The sequence below is a fragment of the Syngnathoides biaculeatus genome, chromosome 18, assembly GCF_019802595.1.
Source record: "Syngnathoides biaculeatus isolate LvHL_M chromosome 18, ASM1980259v1, whole genome shotgun sequence".
Lineage (NCBI taxonomy): Eukaryota > Metazoa > Chordata > Actinopteri > Syngnathiformes > Syngnathidae > Syngnathoides > Syngnathoides biaculeatus.
Genome location: NC_084657.1, coordinates 7,649,847 through 7,671,495, shown reverse-complemented (window position 1 = coordinate 7,671,495; position 21,649 = coordinate 7,649,847). Strand labels below are relative to the sequence as shown.

The 21,649-nt window shown below is 41.6% G+C and overlaps 1 protein-coding gene and 1 long non-coding RNA gene across 2 annotated transcripts in view; one reads left to right on the top strand and one right to left on the bottom strand.

The window, feature by feature from the left end:
* Nucleotides 1-21,649, bottom strand: part of LOC133491826 (uncharacterized) — a 72,104-nt gene that overhangs the window by 23,472 nt on the left and 26,983 nt on the right. The gene's annotated exons all lie outside the window — the stretch shown is intronic.
* Nucleotides 1,108-4,572, top strand: panx3 (pannexin 3). The gene is made up of 4 exons (XM_061803467.1): nucleotides 1,108-1,207; nucleotides 1,438-1,652; nucleotides 2,946-3,697; nucleotides 4,005-4,572. Exons 1-4 carry the CDS (start codon nucleotides 1,148-1,150, stop codon nucleotides 4,061-4,063), a joined length of 1,086 nt encoding a protein of 361 aa, XP_061659451.1. The 5' UTR covers nucleotides 1,108-1,147; the 3' UTR covers nucleotides 4,064-4,572.

Here is a 21,649-nt window from a genome sequence, read left to right as displayed (position 1 = left end):
AATATTTTCAGTAGTGTGATATTGCAATCTTAGGACACTTACAACATGACCTGAAAACGCAAAACATGCAGTGGTCATCACCTGTCCAATACAGCGAAGCATGGCACCATCATGCTGTGGGAGTGTTTTTCACCTGCAGGTACAGGACAGCTGGTTGCAATGGAAGGAAAGCTCTATACGGCCAAGTACAGGGATATACCGGACAAAAATCTTCTCCAGAGTGCTCAGGATCTCAGGCTCGGTCAAAGGTTCACCTTCCAAAGATGATCCTAAACACACAGCTAAAATTACGGAGTGGGTTCAGAACAACTCTGTGACTCTTCTTGAATGGGCCTGGCAGAGCCCCAACTTAAACCTGAAATGACTTTCACCATGCAACCTGACAGAACTGAAGAGAATCTCCAAGGAGGAATGGCAAAGGATCCCTGGCACACAAACAAACCCTCCTCTCCGCTGATACTAACCTCCCAAACTCTCAAATCAGAACTCTCTCCCAAAACAGTGAGACTAATTCTTTTCCATTTTCCCAAAAAAGCACCCATCACTTATTTAACACTTAACCCCAAACCATCTCTTCTCCACCTTTTCCTTTTCCCCACTCTGAATTCTTCAAGCGCCTTTGGGTGTCCTGAAAATTGGTATATAAGTGGCATTGATTGTTGCTAGTATTATGATTATGATGATTCTTATCAAACATTTTCCTTATGAATTTGAATTGGACTTGAATGTCAACCAAGATTCTTGTTCGGGATCCGGTGAAGTCGTCATGTATTTGCCCATTGCCCAGCCATTTCTTTCTCAATATGTTTATCTGGTCAGGTTCACATGTGAACCAATAATAAATTAAACTCCAGCATTTGAACTGTGGCAGGTGAATGACAATACTACAAATAACACATAATGGTTCATTTGTGGTTGTGCATGGGGTGTGAGGGTTGTGATTCAAATGCCTCAGGTTAAGGTATGCTTGAAGGCATTTTATTGACATAAGATCAAATGGCTCATATTTTATGAGCAGATCATGTTACTGATTATGTTGCTTTTTTTTTTTTTACCCCCTGCAGGCCCACAGATTAGCTGTTTTCCTCCCAGCAATTTCACAATGAAGCAAGCCAGCTATGTGGATACATACTGCTGGGATTCTCTCATGCATCACGAGTTTGATAGCAATGGGAATTTTGAGGAACGCTCCCTTTGGGTCCACAAAGTGAGTGAAATTCCTTTGTTTTGACCTTGCACTTTGTAGAAAGTTGTAGATCTGACTATGACACTTTACATCTCCCCATTATTAGGTAGCTGACTGTTCTGTTTATGCAACATCTGGTTGCTTTTTTGTGACATTTATGGCAGAATCACAAGTTAAGCAAAAAGTACTGACACAATGTAAAGAAATTGGATTGTAAATTATTCCACGTTCTTTCTGTCACTCCTCTCTAGATGTTCCCGTATTCTCTTCTGGCTATGGCAGTGTTAATGTATCTTCCGGTTCTCATCTGGCGCCAGCTTGTTGTGCCTTCACTCGGCTCAGACCTGCTATTCATAATTGATGAACTAGACAAGTCGTATAACCGCTCAGTTCGATTGGCTCAGAGCATCTTGGATTTGCGCCAGAATACCAAGAACCCATTAACTTTTCAGGCAGAACTGCAGAGGTAAGAAATTATGACTTGAGGCTTAGTTTAAATTTGTTGACAGAAATATGGAAAATAAGGAATTTGTCTTTTTGGAAGACCTCTAAGATTATACAGTACATCTGTGGTATTGTTGTCCATTCATCCATATGAAATGGACTCCAAATTGCTGTTTTAGTTCATTCTATAGTTGTTTAATGAGGCTGAGGTCAGGGCTCCACACAAGCCAGTCAAGTTTTTATTTGACCTTGTACTCAGTTTTTGTCTTCAGGCACAGTAATGTCAAAGAAGCAAAGATCAATTCCCAAATTGTTCACAATACAAATGCAATCATAGAAACCAAAGAATCAGTAGAAGTTAAAGCAATACTACAAATTTGTTATCTATTTAAGTTAAACATGGATTATCAAGAAGATGATAGCATTTTGAAATTCATTAACAAAGTTCATACTGTAAGACAGGAACAGGCTCACTGTAGTTCGGGAGTACAATTTACTTACATTGTGATGCCACTATGACTAGTATTAGTCATATCAAGAAAACTGTCTATTACATACTGTAAAAGCTATGTGAAAGCTGGGCGGAATGATTATCTTTTCATTCACTTGGGAAGATTTTAGTTTTTATGTTCTATGATCTTATATATTTAAGCAATTACATTGAACAAATAAAATTTGGGTTGGGGGGTAGAGGCTAAGTGTTGTTTATTTTTTTAGTTTCTTGATTATGAGGTATGTCTCTGGTTTTGCACATTCAACTGATTTATGTTTATCCTTTTGGTAATTCACTGTGTAGTAAATGGGGGCAGAGCGAAAAAGAAACACACTCAATGAAATAACAAAAGACACACAAAGTAGATGGGGCGACCCCGTAGGTCAATGGTTAGAGCACTGGTTTGGTAAACCAAGGGTTGTGGGTTTGTATCCCACTGGGGCCTCCACTCCCTGTGAAGGGTTGCGTCAGGAAGGGCATCCGGCGTAAAAATTGTGCCAAACATATATATGCGTTCATCTGAGATGATATGCTGTGGCGACCCCGAAAGGGACAAGCCGAAAGAAACACACACACAAAGTAAATGGAAACATGGCAGACGCAACAGTGCCATCAGTTCCTGCTAAATTAAATGTCTCTGTAATGACAAGGTAAGATTCCAGAAAATGGCATGGGGATGGTCTTGATGGAGCCCTAGTGTGGCAAGCAGCTCCTAAAAGTTAAATATAGAATGTGCTTGGCTTCCACTGGGAATTATCTGCAGCTGTGTGAATATACAGATGGCACTCATACTTGTGTTCTTCTCTTTTTGTTGATGTACAGAGCAAAGAGGAAACGATACTTTGAGTACCCCCTTCTGGAGAGATACATGAAGTGCAAGCAAAACTCCTACTTCCTCGTGAGCATGCTTTTCCTGCGAGGCTTCCTCCTGCTAACCTTCATGACCACTGCCTGTCTATATCTTGCCTACTTCCACCTGTCCGCCTTCCTGCAGGATGAGTTCAGCTGTTTTGTGCGTAGTGGCATGCTACGTGATAAGAACTGGATTCCTGAGCTGGTTCAATGTAAAATGATAGGCCAGTTGGTCTTTCAGGTGATAAGTGTAGCCAATGGTGCTATCTATGTTTTGTTAGCACCAATTGTCCTCTTCAGTATCATTCGGCTCTTTGTTTGGGACACCACCTTCGTCTCCGTATATGAGGTTCTTCCAGCCATGGATGTTCTCAACCAACGCAGGCTTGGGTGTCCCCTGAATGACCTGAATGTGCTCTTCCTCTTTCTGCGGGCCAATGTTGCACACCTAAAGTCATATGGGAAGGTTAGGGCTTTGTGCTCTCTGGCACCGCCAACGGTTGGTCAGACAACAGCAGGACAAGGACTGAATGCAATGCTGAGCCAAGAGGAGATTGAAGAAAGGGAGGAGGCCGCAATGGAGTTGGCAGAAGAGGTGAAGGAGGCCAAAGAAGAAGGGAAGTTCAACCTTGTGGATATCATGACTATTCTGGGAGCGGCGCAGGGAAGAATTGTAAACTGCAACGAAGAGAGGCCAATGGTGGAGGAGAATATGAGTTTTGGTACCGTAACACTGATCTACACACTCAAACGCATTCTACTAGTGGCTATTTTCACCTACATCATTTGGGATGTACAGAAAATTATTAAGTGAACTTTGCAACCAAGCAATGTTCTCAAAACGTACCACATGATATGCAAGTGAATTAATCAAAACTCATTTTTCTGCACAAGTTACTCTGTATTTTTCTGCTTTATTGTAATTCCACAAATTCCATACTGACATGCATTTGTCAAAGCACTGGTGAATGTAGAAGAGATGGAATTGTAGTCATTCCTAGTCCTAACTACCTTTCTGTCTCTTCGCAGAGCCAAACCACCATGGATACCATGAGTTGAAGGAGACTGCACCATTTAGTCATTACTAGGCCTCCTATGGACTGAATCAATGTGAAAACTTGGGAAGGAAGGCTTTGGACACTCTAAATTAGTACTATATCCACAAAGCATGTGACACAAATTCTAGTTTGTCTCAAGATTCATGTGAGTGAAGTTATAATTACCCTTTTGTACTGAGAAAGTTGACATTGTTTTTCATTTATCCCTCTCTCCCAGCTACTCACAAATACAACACATATAAAAGCTCGGTCATATCACATTGACTCTACTGTGCAGAAAAAACAACACTGAGTCCAAGTTTAAGTAAAATAGAGGGACATGAACTTATTCAGAGTTGTACTCGTTTTCATGCATTAAATTTGATAAAATGAGTAAAATTATTACGTGAATTTAAGCTGTGTATTTATACTGTGTGATACTACATAAACAATATTCGAGTCCATACTGTCTTATTGTGTTTGAAGGGGTTCAAAGAATAGCAAGGCATATTCCATGATGCAAGGATTTATTAACAACTGAAGCCAACGAGCTTCTAAAGTTTGGCCTTCAAAATAAAAGAATTCCACAGCATGGTTGCACTATGACTCCCTTTATTGTAGGAAGACAAAAAACAGTGGCACTGTAACAATTCATTTCTTGTACTTGTTAAACTTTAAATCAACCAGTGTGCATTGTTTGTATTACAAAATGGGTGTGGAGACAATCGGCTGTGATGTCGACGATATATATATATATATATATATATATATATATATATATATATATATATATAACTTTTACACCCTACATTTTATTTTTGTCAAGAATCAATAACAAGAGGGACACAATAGTGAAGTGGAACAAAATTTCTGGGATATTTTATACTTTTTAAACAAAAAACTGAAAAGTGGGGCGTGCAATATTATTCGGCCCCTTTACTTTCAGTGCCGCAAACTCACTCCAGAAGTTCAGTGAAGATCTCTGAATGATCCAATGTTGACTGATGATAAATAGAATCCATCTGCGTGTAATCAAGTCTCTGTATGAATGCACCTGCTCTGTGATAGTCTCAGGGTTCTGTTTAAAGTGCAGAGAGCATCATGAAGACCAAGGAACACAAAAGGCAGGTCCGAGATATTGTTGTGGAGAAGTTTAAAGCTGGATTTGGATACAATAAGATTTCCCAAGCTTTAAACATCTCAAGGACCACTGTGCAAGCAATCATATTGAAACGGAAGGAGTATCAGAGCACTGCAAATCTACCAAGACCCGGCCGTCCCTCTAAACTTTCACCTCCGACAAGGATAAGACTGTTCAGAGATGCAGCCAAGAGGCCCATGATCACTCTGGATGAACTGCAGAGATTTACAGCTGAGGTGGGAGAGTCTGTCCATAGGACAACAATCTGGCCTTTTTGAGTGGCAAGAAGAAAGCCATTTCTCAAAGATATCCATAAAAGGTGACGTTTAAAGTTTGCCACAAGGCACCTGGGTGACACACCAAACATGTGGAAGAAGGTGCTCTGCTCTGATGATCAAACTTTTTGGCCACAATGCAAAATGATATGTTTGGCGTAAGAGCAACATAGCTCATCACCCTGAACACACCATACCCACTGTCAATCATGGTGGTGGCAGCCTCATGGTTTGGGCCTGCTTTTCTTCAGCAGGCACAGGGAAGATGGTTAAAATTGATGGGAAGATGAATGGAGGCAAATATAAGACCCTTCTGGAGGAAAACCTGTTGGAATCTGCAAAAAACCTGAGACTGGGACGGAGATTTATTTTCCAACCGGACAATGATCCAAAATATAAAGACAAATCTACAATGGAATGGTTTCCAAATAAACGTATCCAGGTGTTAGAATGGTCAAGTCAAAGTCAAGATCTGAATCCAATCTAGAATCTGTGGGCAGAGCTGAAGACTGCTGTTCGCAAATGCTCTCCATCCAACCTCACTGAGCTCAAGCTCTTTTGCAAGGAAGCATGGGCAAGAATTTCAGTCTCTTGATGTGCAAAACTGATAAAGACATGCCCCAAGTGACTTGCAGGAAAAGGTGGCGCTACAAGTATTGATGCAAGAGGGCTGAATAATATTGCACGCCCGACTTTTCAGGTTTTTATTAGTTAAAAAAATTAAAAATATCCAATAAACTTCGTTCCACTTCACGATTGTGTCCCACTTGTTGTTGATCCTTGGAAAAAAAAAAAATTCTTTATGGTTGATGTGACAAAAGGCTGCAAGGTTCAAGGGGGCCAAATGCTTTCACAAGGCACTGTATATACAATATACAATTATAGGCGGCACGATGGAGCAGCTGGAAAGCATTGGCCTCACTGTTCTGAGGTCCCATTTTAAATCCCGGACCCGCCTGTGTTGACTTTGAATGTTCTCCCCATGCTTGTGTGGGTTTTCTCCAGGCACTCCGGTTTCCTCCCACATCCCACAAACATGCAACATTAATTGGACACTCTAAATTGCCCCTAGGTATGATTGTGTGTGCGGCTATTTGTCTCCATGTGCCCTGCGATTGGCTGACAACCAGTTCCGGGTATACCCCGCCTCATGTATATATATATATATAACACTTTTGACTTCATCGTCACTTTCAAACTTCGTGCCTCTCGTGAACACTTTCAAGGGACCAAACAGGTGAAAGTCTGAAGGGGCAAGGATGTAAGAGTGATATCCTAACAGAGAACCTCAAAGTCCTTGCAATGTCATCAACTGTCACCCTTCTGTCAGACTGAATGAGGTCATTGACTGATTCGATCACCTCAGGAGATTTCACTTCCTTTGGCCTCCCAGGCGTGTCCTCAAGACTGATCCATCCTCCTTGAAACAATTTAACCCACTTGTAGACATTTTATCGGCTGAAACATTTTGCACCATACACAGGTGACATTCTCCTCTGAATTTCAACTGGTTTGCACGCTTCAGCAACCAAACATTTGATAACTGACGGCTTTTCAATCCTGGAGCATACTTCTTGGTTGGGCATCTTTTTTAATCACAAAAAATCTCAAAGTTGTTTTTTTTAATCTGCAGAAGAAATTAAATCAATGTGAAAAAGAAGTAAAAAAATGTACAAAAAAGTAAGCTTTTATCTGTATTAGAAGTCCTAATAACGAAAAACTCACCTTATTTATTATCGAATGAATGACCCTCGTATGTGCGTGTATATATATATATATATATATATATATACACACACAGATACAGATATTTTCTGATCCGCTTATCTTTATGAGGGTTGCGGGAGTGACCTATCCCAGCTGTCATCGGACAGGAGACAAGGTATACCCTGAACTGGTTGCCAGCCAATCACAGAGCACATGGAAACATCCAACAGTTGCACTCACAATTGTCATGACCCATCGGAACGAGAGTAGGACCCAAATGCAGGACTCGGACGATGCAAGGTAGTTCAAGGAGAAACGTTTATTATATGCCGAGGTCGGGATCGAGCAGGCAGTCCGGTGCAGCAGCGGTAGTTGGAACGTCGGGCGAAGAGAGCAGGTGAGCGGGCAGGCAGGAGTCGGTACACGGGAGAACGATCAAAGAGGCAGAAGTGTCAAAGGAATCATGCTTACGGGGTCGGTCGGAGAACAGGCGAAGGTCGGTACACACGGGTTGTCGATCAGGGAAACTAGAGTGCTGAACGGGACATGAAGCTCAACGAACTGGCGCGGACCAGTCATCATCGGGGTCATATGAATACACAGGATAATCAGCCCGCATTAGGCGCAGGTGTGCGCCTCCCAATCAGCGCAACCGCGGAGTGGCAGGATCATGACAACAATCACACCTAGGGGAAATTTAGATGTCTCCAATTAATGGATGTTTTTTGGAATGTGGGAGGAAACCGGAGTGCCCGGAGAAAACCCATGCAGGATCAGGGAGAACATGCAAACTCCACACAGGTGGGGCTGGGTTTTGAACCCTGGTCCTCAGAACTGTGAGGACAACACTCTCCAGCTGCATCACCGCGCCGCCAGCAGCTGGTCCTGATGACATACAGTAATTTCTTGTATACATTTGGCACACAAAGTCAAAAGAGCACATTATATTTAGGTGTGGATGAAAAATAAAAAAAACAATCACATTGTATAGTCGTATACAGGTACGTAAAGTGGTAAAAAAAAAGGTATACATAGAAATTTCAATATGATATTCAATGTCTTATGTTACAGATTTATATGTATATTACAGTAATGTGCGCCCCCAACCTTAGCTCTCTGACCTCCTCACGGGAGCTTCACATTTTACGATCATTCGTAGCATATTTGTTGCTACTGCACCCAACATCAGAAACGAGTGCCCGTGAGTTTGTTTTAACTTAAACGAAGACAAAAAATGTTGACTACAACAGCGAGTTGTGCAGCTGCTTTTCAAAGAAATGTGTCATTACTCTTGCTGATGACACGGCTAACCCGGAAGCAGCATGGCACTCCAAAATAACAAGAGCTCAATGGCTTCAGGTGGCTCTCAAAAAAAAAAACGTGAGCTCAAACTATGTAGTCCGAGCATAATGGGCACATAAAAAAAAAATAACGGGACACAATTGAAATACCTGCTTTTTTTTTTTTTTAAATGTGCCCATTACTCTCGTTTCTACGTAGTTTGAGCTCACGTTGTTTTGATAGCCACCTGAAGGGGTGAAAGTGATGTTAGAGGGAGAAGAGGTCGTGAGGCTGGAGGACTTTAAATACTTGGGGTCAAAAATCCAGAGCAATGGTGAGTGTGGCAACAAAGTGAAGAAACGGATCCAAGTAAGTTGTAACAGATGGTGGAACATTCAGGTCTGTTATATGACAGAAGAGTCTCTGCTAGAATGAAGGGCAAAGTTTACAAGACAGCGGTGAGCCCAGCCATGATGTATGGATAAGAGACAGTGGAAATGAAGGGACAACAGGAAACAGAACTGGAGGTCGTGAAAATGCACATGTTGGAGTTCTTTCTCGGAGAGAGCACGTTGGATAGGATTAGAAATGTACTCATTTAAGGGAAAGCCAAAGTTTGATATTTTGGAGACAAAGTGAGAGAGAACAGCCTTCAATGGTTTGGACACGGCAAGAGTGAGTATATTAGAAGAAGGGTGATGAGGATGGAGTTGCCAGGCAAAAGAGCAAGAGGAAGACCAAAGAGAAGGTTGATGGATGTTGTTGGGGAAGACATGAGGGCTGTTGGTTTTAAAAAGGAGGATGCAGGAGGCAGGCCAACAAGAGATGACGTGCTGTGGCGACCCCTATGGGAAGAACCAAAATCAAAAAAGATGAAAGAAGTTCGTTGAAGAATGAGCTCATGTTTATGAAGTAAGCACAGGTAAAAGAAAGACAAGAAAGTTATATTGCTAGTGTGATGGACTTTCAGTTTCATAGCAAAATATTCATTTGTTTCTGTGTGAATGTTTGAATGAGATGTACATTAACATTGTAAAAATGCTTTGCGTATTTTGAAAATAGTATAGTTCATAGTTCTGAGGAACGGGGTTCAAATCTTGGCCCCGCCTGTGTGGAGTTTGCATGTTCTCCTCATGCCTGCATGGATTTTCTTCAGGCACTCCGGGTTCCTCCCACATCCCTAAAACATGCATTAATTGGAGACACGAAATTGCCCCTAGGTGTGTTTGTGAGAGTGATCGTTGTCTGTCTCCATGTGCCCAGTTCAGTACACAAGTTGTGTGTTGCCTCTGTGTGTGTGACACCTTACACTCCCCCAAAAGGCATCATCCCCACATTCACACTGATTTTAATATACTGCATGTCATCGATTGAAGGGCAAACCTAACGGTCTATTGCAAGTTGTCCATCAGTACCACAAAAACACACAGACCCTTTCTTGTGAAATTCTCTTGGTCTCCCGCCAAAAAATCAAAGGTTGTGCTAAAACAAAAAAAAGTTGCATCCTAAAAGAATGTCTCCATTGGAGCTGCCAGCAGACGCACTAGGGTCATGTCTGGCCTATCGATTATTTCTTTAATACCTCAGCCCATTTGAATTTCTGCCACACCATTACACATTACACGTGGTTCCACAACTATGTCTTGGGTGCCAAACTCTCATTCCTGCTTCTTTGTCATCTGTCCAGGGTTTCGCCAGTTGAGAAATTCTCTTGACTTGTAAATCCTGCTGCCGCCACTTTGAAACTGCTAGCATCAGCAGTTCTATCTCAGTCAAATGGGGCACAGGTAAACATTTATCTTTCGCAACATGATGTCTTTTCCATTGCTGCTGTAAATGCTCTGGAGCTTTGGCGAATGGATAGGGTTGATTTCCAGTGAATGGTTCAGTGAAGCAAGAACTATGGTAATGCATGCGAAAGTACGGTGTGGCGGAGAAATATGTTAGGAGAGTACGGGACATGTATGAGGGTAGTAGAACAGCGATGAGATGTGCCGTTGGTGTTTCAGAAGAATTTAAGGTAGAGGTGGGACTGCATCAGGGTTCCTCGCTGAGCCCCTTCCTGTTTGCGATAGTAATTGATAGGCTGAGAGAGAGGTTAGACTGGATTCCCCTTGGACCGTGATGTTCGGAGATGATATTGTGATCTGCAGTGAAAGCAGGGAACAGGCGGAGGAACAGTTAGAAAGATGGAGGTATGCAGTGGAAAGGAGAGGAATGAAGATTAGCCATAATAAAACAGAATATATGTGCGTGAATGAGAAAAGTGGAGGGGGAAGAGTGAAGCTCCAGGGAGAAGAGACAGCGAAGGTGGACAACTTCAAATACTTGGGGTCAACAATACAGATCAATGGAGAGCGTGGTAAGGAAGTAAAGAAATGGGTCCAACCGGGGTGGAACAGTTGGCGGAAGGTTTCTGGCGTTCTATGTGACAGAAGAGTCTCCGCGAGGATGAAGAACAAAGTCTATAAAACAGTGATGTACGTTTTCGATAGGTGGCACTGAAGAAACAACAGGAAGCAGAATTTAGCAAAAATGAAGAGCCAAAGTTGGATGTTTTGGAGACAAGGTGAGAGAGAGCAGACTTCGATGGTTTGGACATGTTCGGAGACGAAAGAGTGAGTATGTTGGTAGAAGGGTGCTGAGGATGGAGCTGCCAGGTAAAAGAGAGAGAGGAAGACCAAAGAAAAGGTTCATGGATGTTGTGAGGGAGGACATGACGACAGTGGGTGTTGCACGAGATAGGCTTAAATGGAAAAAGATGACATGCCGTGGCGACCCCTAACGCGACAAGCCGAAAGAAAAAAAGAAGAAGGTTCAGTGGTGTTCGAGCCGGTGAGTTGCCATACTTCCACTGCTACGGTTGGAATAAGATGACTGGGTGCCTAGCACATAGCCATGCCGTACACTGTCACACCTGGTTTCTGCCTCGGAAGAAAGTCTTCCTGGCACGTGACACACACACAGCTGCTCAGTACTTTAATCAGGTTTGGCTTTCTGTCCAGTACAAGATTGAGCATGTCTGACAAGAAGACACAACACATTGGGTACTGGCTGTTTGCCAAAAAAAACGGTCTCTTTGTTTGGGGATAGATATGCCCGCTTCACTCATCACCTGGTAAAGTGTTGCCTCACAGTTCTGAGGTCCCGGGTTCTATCTCGGGCCCGCCTGTGTGGAGTTTGAATGTTCTCCCCGTGTCTGCGTGGGTTTCCTCGAGCCACTCCGGTTTCCTCTCACATCCCAAAAACATGCAACATCAATTGGACACTCTAAATTGCCTCTAAGTGTGATTGTGAGTGCGGCTGTTTGGCTCTATGTGCCCAGGAATTAGCTGGCAACCAGTTCAGTGTGTACCCTGCCTCCTGCCCGTTGACAGCTGGAATAGCACACCCCGCGACCCTCATGAGGATAAGCGGGAAAGAAAATGGATGGATGGATGCTTTACCATGTTTGCTTTGGAATTTGTGCGTCACTATTTAACCAGAGTCTGTAGAGCTCAGAACCCAACTGGATTTTCAGTAGGTACGGGAAGTATTCAGACCGCCTTAATTTTTTCACGATTTATTGAATAGCAGCCATTTTCTAAAAAATTATTTAAATTCTAAATTCTTCCCTCATTAATGTACACACAGTGCCCCATATTGACAGAGAAAAATGTAATTGTTGAAAATGTTTGGAGGTGCTCACAGCTGACTCAAACATTAATTGGACACTCTAAATTAAGTGTGATTTTGAGTGCAACTGTTGCTTGTCTTCATGTTCCTTGCGATTGGCTGGCAGCCAGTTCAGGGTGTACTCCTGCCCATTGACAGCTGGGATAGGCTCCAGCACTCCCGTGACTGTCATGAGGACAAGTGGCTCAGAAAATGGATGGATAGATGGAAATGTTCAATCTCATTAAATGGCTATGACCCATGGAGTCCCTCAAATTTCAGTTCTTGAACCCCTTCAGCCTGCATATGCAATCCTTGCATCAAATTCTTCAGAACTTTGATCTTGACGATCTTAGCTATACAGTTGACACACAGTTTTTAAGTCCATGTAAAAAAAAGAAAAACTTTTTTTCTCATTGTTTAAATATTAATAAGCTCGTTTTTTTATTTGTTTTTTGATTTTTAATCTTGAAAAGCACATTGAATTTCCTTGAGTATGAAATGCACTTTATAAATAAATTTCCTTTGCTTTGGATTGCTTACTCCTGTGTGAATTAAATTCTAAACTGTCCTTGAGACTCCTTGGTTCATTTCAGAGTTGTTGAAATAAAAGAGCCTGGGCAGACTTTTGCCCTCTTAAAGAAATGGTTCTAAAGGTATTCTGTGCCATTTATCATCCAGAAACTGTGCTTAAGTTTCCCTATTTGTTGACAATTTGTCTAATTGTGGACTGATGAATGAACTTTTAAAGATACTTTTATAAGCCTTTCCAGATTTTTACAAGTCAACAATTCTTAACACCAGGTCTTCTGGTATGCTTCGTAACAGGAGACATTGTTAACCTGTTGTGTTTTTACAAGTGGTCAGATGAGCTTTAATCCACACTTCCAAATATAACTCATTGAACTTCAGGTCGGCTCACATCTGACTCAAATTAGCCCCTGGAGAATCTTTAGACTTGAGGTTCAAATTCTCCTTGTCCTGTGAATGTTTGTTATTTTCAATATGAATGTGAAAATAGAAGAGTCACTCATGATGTAGTTGTATACACGCCTGAAATTCGTGTTCGCAGCATGGCATCGATTCCCACTCAGTGATTGTGTTGATATTTGCCCTGTGATTGACGGACGAACAGTGCAAATTAAATGAGATAGGCTCCGGCACTCTTGCAACACCTCTGAGGATAAGCGGTTTGTCAAACGGTTAGCTAAATCACTGATGCTTCTGTGGCATGGTAGTGGAACTGATTAGTTCGTTAGCCTCACAGTTCTGGGGACCGGGGTTCAAATTCTAGCCCCGCCTGTGTGGCGTTTGCATGTTCTCCCTGTGCCTGCGTGGGTTATCTGCGGTCACTCCGGTTTCCTTGCACATCATAAATATAAGCACTAATTGGAGACTAAATTGCCCTTCGGTGTAATTGAGAGTGTGACTGTTGTTTGTCTCAATTTGTCCTGTGTTTGGCTGGCAACCAGTCCAGGGTGTACCCTGCCTCCTATCCGATGATAGCTGTGATAGGCTCCAGCATTCCCGCGATCTTTGTGAGGACAAGCAGCTCAGAAAATGGATGGATGAGTATGGAAACAATTTTTTTGTGTGGTATTAGTTTAAGTAGTAGTTTTTCTTCAGTTTTGTTTTTTCAATGAATATCGGACCACATTTCATGACCAATGTATGCAGAAACCTAGGGAATTTAAAAGAGATCACATACTTTTTCCTTTAACTGTACCTTTCAGCTTTAAATTCCAAATATTACCAGCTTCGATTACATCAACAGGGCATCCCTGAGCCCTTAGCGTCACTGTCAAATCTGCTAATTTAACTCAGAATATCACCACCAAGTGACACCACTCACTCAACATTGGATATATAAACTATCCTTAACTAAATTAGAAACTTATTATATTATTGAAATTATGATAATGATTTACTCATTAATTAATTTGAAGTAAATTGCCCAATTATATTTATCTAGTATGTTCCAAGCATTTCTGAATCCTCATGCAGAGCTTATGAAGGCAAACATAAAAAATACATTGTGATCTAATTTAGGTGACACCAGCTGTGCTTTTTCTCTATTTCAGATGTCACATTTAATATACTGTTATGTTGCCTTTGGAAATTCACTCTGGCTGTTTTAGTGTTGACCTGACTTTGAGTGGACAATGGTGAAGTCATTTGTTTCAAAGGAACACCTTCTATGGGGCAAAGTCAATCAGAATGACCCAGTAGTCGGATGGCATAAGGAAATGTTGTGCACAGTTTTTCCAGGTTTTAAGTCTGGCCGTTACATAACTTCGACATGAGGGAGCTTCAGTTTTCCTTTGTGAATGAGAGTTACAGTGAAGAAAATAAGTATTTGAACACCCTATATATTATATTGCAAGTTCTCCCACTTAGAAATCATGATCATCATTATTTTTTTAAATGATTTATTTGCGTGATACAACTGCAAATAAGTATTTGAACATCTGAGAAAACCAATGTTAATATTTGGTACAGTAGCCTTTGTTTGCAATTACAGAGGTCAAACGTTTCCTGTAGTTGTTCACTAGGTTTGCAAACACTGCAGGAGAAATTTTGGCTCATTCTTCCACACAGATCTTCTCTAGATCAAACAGGTTTCTGGGCTGTCGCTGAGAAACACGGAGTTTCTTGCTTGTTTCTTGCTCCCTCCAAAGATGTTCTATTGGGTTAAGGTCTGGAGACCGACTAGGCCACTCCAGAACCTTGATATCCTTCTTACAGAGGCACTCCTTGGTTTTCCTGGCTGTGTGCTTCGGTTCATTGTCATGTTGAAAGACCCAGCCATGACCCATCTTCAATGCTATGACTGAGGGAAAGAGGTTGTTCCCCAAACTCTCACAATACATGGCCACGGTCATCCTTTCCTTAATACAGTGTAGTTGTCCTGTCCTATGTGCAGAAAAACACCCCCTAAGCATAATACTACCACCCGTATGTTTCACATTAGGCATGTGTTGTTGGGATGGAATTCATCATTCGTCTTCCTCCAAACACGGTTAATGGAATTATGACCAAAAAGTTCCATTTTGGTCTCATCTGACCACAAGTCTTTCTCCCATGACTCCTCTGTATCATCCAAATGGTCATTGGCAAATTTAAGACGGGCCTTGACATGTGCTGGTTTAAGCAAGGGAACCTTCTATGCCATGCATGATTTTAAACCATGGCGTCTTAGTGTATTACCAACAGTCACCTTGGAAACGATGGTCCCAGCTCTTTTCAGGTCATTGACCAAGTCGTGTCGTGTAGTCCTGGGCTGATTCCTCCGCCTTTCTAAGGATTATTGAGACCCTACAAGGGGATATCTTGCATGGAGCTCCACTCCGATTGAGACTGACCATTAGGTTCTTCCATTGTCTAATGATTGCTCCAACAGTAAACCTTTTTTCACCAAGCAGTCCGTATCTCCGTATCCCTTTCCAGCCAAGTGAAGTTGTACCATTTTGTCTCTGGTGTCTTTGGACAGCTCTTTGATCATGACCATGTTACAAGTTTGAGTCTTACTGATTGTACGGGCTAGACAGGTGTCTTTATGCAACTAACGACCTCACACAGGTGCATCTGATTCAGGATAACACATGGAGTGGAGGGGAGGCCCCGTAGCTCAGTGGTTTAAGCACTGGTTTGGTAATCTGGGGGCTGTGGGTTCATATCCCACTGGGGCCTCCACTCTCTGAGAAGTGTTGCGTCAGGAAGGGCATCCGGTGTAAAAATTGTGCCAAACATACATGTGTGTTCATCTGAGATGTGCTGTGGTGACCCTGAAAAGGACAAGCCGAAAGAAACTTACTTTTACATGGAGTGGAGGTGGACTTTTAAAAGCGGACTCACAGGTCTTTGAGGGTCAGAATTCTACCTGATAGACATGTGTTCAAATACTTGTTAGCACAAATCATCAAAAAAATCATATTTTGAGATTTCTGGACTTTTCTTTTTAGATTATCTCTCTCACAGTGGACATGCACCTATGATGAAAATTTTAGATCTCTCCATGATTTTTAAGAGTGAGAACTTGCAATATAGCAGGGGGTTCAAATACTTATTTTCTTCACTGTATGTCACTGGTGTGCTATATTTTCCCTTCTTGGGAGTGATTGTCTTCATTATGTTTCATGGTATACTCACTGTACTGAAATTGTTTTCCTTTTTTGTTGTTTTCTGATGTATATTGTAATCATGAGGTCAAGAATATCCAATCACAACAGTTGAACCCAAATAGTTGTCAACCAGTTCAGGGTGTAAGCAACCTCCTGCTCTAAGAACTTACAACCACTTTGCAGCCACCAAGTGTTATTTCTGAATCAACTATCTGTCATAGCAGTTCAGCACCATCTATGCTGACAGGCATAACTTGTCATGACCAAGGCTTGGCCGCCTCACGCACCTGTCCCACGGGCGGCAACGACTCCTCGGCCACCTCACCTTCCTGGACGGCCACTAGACAGACTGGGCTTAAGGTGTTTGTGCCCTACCCCAGGCCCCCTTCCACCCTAGTCATGTTTTCTGTGTTTTTTTTTTTTTTGGTTTTGTCACGTCTGGGATGCGTGCCTTGGGGATGGGGGGGGGGGAGCTCTGTCATGAGCAAGGCTTGACCATTGCCAAGAGGGGCGTGGCCAGGCCACTGCTCTGTGCTGTGCCACCTCCGACACCTTTCACCTGTCACAGCTGTTTCGCATTCAGCACTGTTAGACCAAATATTTAGTTGGAGTTTTTGTCACTGGCATTTGCCATTTTGTTCCTTTGTGTTAGTGCATATGCTTCACCGCATCCTGGGTTACTCCGCTACTTTGCCTCATAGTCATCGAACCTTGTTTCTCATTTTTTTTTCGGATCTTGCCTTCTTGGACTGTGTAATTGTGCATCTCTTTAGTTGAAAATAAAACCCACTGAACATTATGCCTTTGCCTGGGAGTCTTGCATTTGGGTCCGCCCCCACACCTTTGGAGCGTGACATTACTCATTTAGAAGTTTAGGGGCAGGGTTTAAATTATTCTACCACGGAGTAGATTGGAAGAGAAACGGAGTAGGGTTATTTAAAATAGAGAGATAGCTAAGAATATCTTGCAGGTGAAAAGAGTATTAGATCGAGTAATGAAGATGAAACTGGAAATTGACAGTTGCGGCTATGCCCCACAGGTAGGAGGTGAACGAGAGGTGAAAGAGAAATTCTGGAAGCAACCAGATGATGTAGACAATTTGGCCAGAACAACAAAAATACTCAACAATTACAATGAGACGAGTTTAAATACACTCCATAAGGAACCCGCCAACGTTATTCTAAAATCCACCTCCTGAGCAGAGATCCTAGCCCAAGTACGCAATGGCATCTTTCTCGGTTGCACCAGAGAAGACGAACTCGGGCGTGAGGCTGGTTTGCGGGGACACACTGATGGCCATATACAGTCAGTGGTGGAGGGAAACAAATGGAATAAAAAAAACTTGTATTCACAAATGAATGTTTGCTTTCTTTACGCAAACATGTTTGCAGAAACGAAATACTACACACTACTGTATTTGAATGCTGACCGAGAGCTAATGTTTTTATTTATTTGTTGACCCTTGGCACATCAGCGGATTCTCTAAAGCTGGAGAACTTCCATCCAACATCCAGCTTGGCTCTTGCCAGTCAGCGTGGTTTTTCTGCAACTTTTCTGTAACTACATAAATCGGCATCTATCTGTCAGTTAAGAGTCTTTAGTGAAGTGAAATGTACCAAGAATATTGTTTTTGTTTATGTTGAGGTGCTTACTGTACTGTGTTTTCAAGTCTGCTAATTTAAAACTAAGTTATTGGCTTATGCTGATGCTACAGTAACTAATGTGGTGTACATTACCGAGTAATGACTACAGTAAAGCTAATCCTTTTTTAATTTGTTGTTGTTTGTTTTTGACATTCCACTTGGCATCTGCTTTTCGGAGAATTGCCACAACAAAACTAACACCAGACTTTTATGGACTGGGGGAAAAAAGTAGTGTTCAACAAAACAACTCCATTCCCATTAAAAGTAAAACTAAATACTAACACTGCAATCCCTTTTTTTTTTTGTTGTCGTTTATGTTTTTTAAATCTATGCATCTAGTTCCGATTTAGGCTGCCTGTCAAATTTTAAAAGTCAATGTGGGCCCTGAGCTGAAAAGTTTGCCCATCACTGGGATAGAACATACTTTATCGTCCTCTCTATAGACCCCAAAGACCACACCACAAACGTTTTTTTCTTTCTTGTCTTTTTGTCAACACAAAATGCTGTCACAATAACAGGTAGTCGCTGTTCCTCTGAGATTATTGTTGCTGCTGCCAAGGTAACTGGTTATATTAAATTGACACAATTTCTAGTGCCACCTCCCCCTACATTTTGATTTGATAAGATAATAAAAGACAAGATGCAGAATACAGATTGGAATACACATTGTGTATTGTTGCATTGTCTGCCCCGACAATCGGCAACACTCGATTGGTGTGCTATGACATAGTGCAATTGTGAAACATTTAATTTCCCATGTTGTCTGATCCAGATAAGTTAGCATCCATTATTTCTCTCATGTTGTAATGTTGTATGTAATGTTGCTATTTTTGCTGCAATAAAACAATTGAAGTAAAAGCTAGTTTATTTTAAAGATGGAATTATGGATTACAATAACTGTTTGAATTGGAGAAAACCTGAAGATAAACCATGTAAACGTGCAAACCTTCAACCAAAACCAAAGACTGAGAGAGAAAATCTTCATTCTTCCAATTATTATTGACCTTACAGATATAGCAGTTGTGTACAACCAAATTTGGAAATGAAAACAACAATAATGTGAACCTCTCTGACTTATTGATTTTTTTTTTTTTTTATCAATAACTGCAATCCTTCCCTCTGCTTGGGTGTGTTGGGGCTCATCTTTCAACTTCCTGCTCTTCTGTTTCTCAAACAAGCTTTCCTCCAAACCTTATCCACTGATTTCTTTTGCGATTATAATACTATAAATAATAAGATAAATTAAAAATTGTAATACATTATTAATTATTATCATTATTATTATTATTATCAAGTCCCAGCTTCAATCCCAAACTCACCTGTGCGGAGTTTGCATGTTCTCCCCGTGCCTGCGTGGGTTTTCTCCGGGTACTCCGGTTTCCCCCCACACCCCCAAAACATGCAACATTAATTGGACACCCTAAATTGCCCCGAGGTGGGATTGTGAGTGCAGCTGTTTGTCTCTATGTACCCTGCGATTGGCTGGCAACCAGTTTAGTATGTACCTCGCCTCCTACCCGGTGACAGCTGGGATAGGCTCCACCACTCCCCGTGACCCTTGTGAGGATAAGCGGCTCAGAAAATGGATGGATGGATATTATTATGATTATTATTATACTTTTTATTATGGTGGGATGGTGGTCCAGCTGTAAAGCATTGACTTCACAGTTCTGAGGTCCATGGTTCAATCCCGGCCCCACCTGTATGGAGTTGGCATGTTCTCCTCGTGCCTGCATGGGTTTTCGCTGTGCACTCTGGTTTTGTCGCACATCCCCAAAAACATGCAACATTAGTTGGAGACTAAATTGCCACGAGGTGTAATTGTGAGTACGACTGTAGTTGTCTCCCTGTGTGTGCCCTGTGATTGGCTGGCAACAAGTTCATGGTATACCCTGCCTCCTGCCCGATGACACCTGGGATTGGCTCCAGTACACCCGCGACCCTTGTGAGGATAACCAGCTCAGAAAATGGATGGATGGATGGTTTTATAAGTGATGCGGTAAGTGGAACATTGCACTTTATGATATGCATTTTTCTGCTCTCTCCACAGCTCCTTCTTGTGCCATCGTGCTGCTTTTCATTGTTCATAAAATAACTCATGTGCATAGTTGGCATTTTGAGTTTTGAGTGACTTTTAAGATTTGGATTTGGTCAGCAATTCACAAGAAATTTTCCCAATGTAAACAATTGTGCTCACAGAACAGGTTCTATCTTGAGTTTAGCATGCATAGTATAACACTGACATCTGCTGGGAATATCCTTTCCAACTGGTGGCAATGCCAATGCCACACTGTAAAACGGTGGTAATTGCTAACTGAATTATCTTGGAGTCAGTACAAAAAAGTTAAAAATGGCTATATCTCAATTTTTCCTGACCATAGTTAGTGCATGTAGATTTTTTGTGGGTTTTTTTTTTCAAGTTTTATGGTTTGTGAAGTTGAGTGATCACATATAATTAAGACCCTATCCAAGCTAAATTGTTGTTTCCTAATGTCTCACTCTAGGGGTGTGTGCTGGTTTAGTGATCACACCATACAATAAATTTAATTTGAGATATTCAGCCCCAAAAGAGTGAATATTGGCTTGCTAGAGTCAGCAACACACTGAATCATGCTGCCTCTGCTGTCGAGCTGGCAAACACCATGTCAGGCAATCTCATTTTTTCCATCTTTCTGGGCATTGGAAGAGAACAGCAACTGACTCCCAACTACCTCACTTTGATGTTATTTTTTTTAGTTCAGGCTCCCATTTCCAGTTTATCACAGTTTGATAAGGTTGCCCCTCACCACCACCTTCAGTATCTAATTCCATTTGCTCAATCACCTTCATATGCTATTATCAATATGAAATATTTCCCAGGGAGACTAAGGCTCGTCCAACAATGAAAAACGTCCATGTTTACTGTGAAGAAATCAAGCTGCTGCCCCAGGTGCCAGCCATTATCTATATTCTCCAGGAGCCAATTCCCAATGGGGACTACTAAACCCTCGTTTGTCGTGCCGCTCAAGTAAGAGCAACAAGATTATCCCAGTTACGACTCACGATGTGAGCTACATTATGAAATTCTAAATATTATGTTGAATAAACTCCGGAATCTACTTCAATGGGTTGTACTTGTACGGGTAATTGCATCTTAACGGAATTTCTCGATTAAAATGCACTACACACTCAATATGTGGAAGGAAGTGCAATTTGCCAACTGGGAGGTATTATCATTGGGTTGACCTAGATTTCCTCTTTCCTCTAATGAGGTGCTCAGTCATATTGTGGCAGCATTTGTTCTTTTATAATCACCAGCCATAACAATGGGTATAGTACCGTGTAACACCTCCATAATCTAACAAGGTAGAGTTCAAGAACTGTACCAATACAGTACAAACATTTGTTTGTACTAAGATAATAATGCTCATTTTTTATTTCTCGTGTATTTCCAAGAGGGAAATCTGCATCTACTGTAAAGAGAAAAAAAAAAAAGACATTGCAGATGAGATCCTCTTTAAAACAAAATAGCCTACTTTGTATCATATGCTGTTGTTTGTGCACTAGTGTATGCAAATTTATGGGTGATCTTAAATGTTTATTTTTATGTATTTCCTCCCATAGAGATTATGCATGAATAAATTATTATTTACAAGACTCTATTGTATCATACATCCTCATGCCAAAACATTAATTAACTCTCCATATTTTTCAATGACATTTTTATTTTCAATAGAAAATTAGTTTAGCTGGAGCTGACGTTGGTGACACAGTGGGTGTCCAGTGTTGGCCTCACAGTTCTGAGGACCAGGGTTCAAATCCTGGCCTTACCTGTG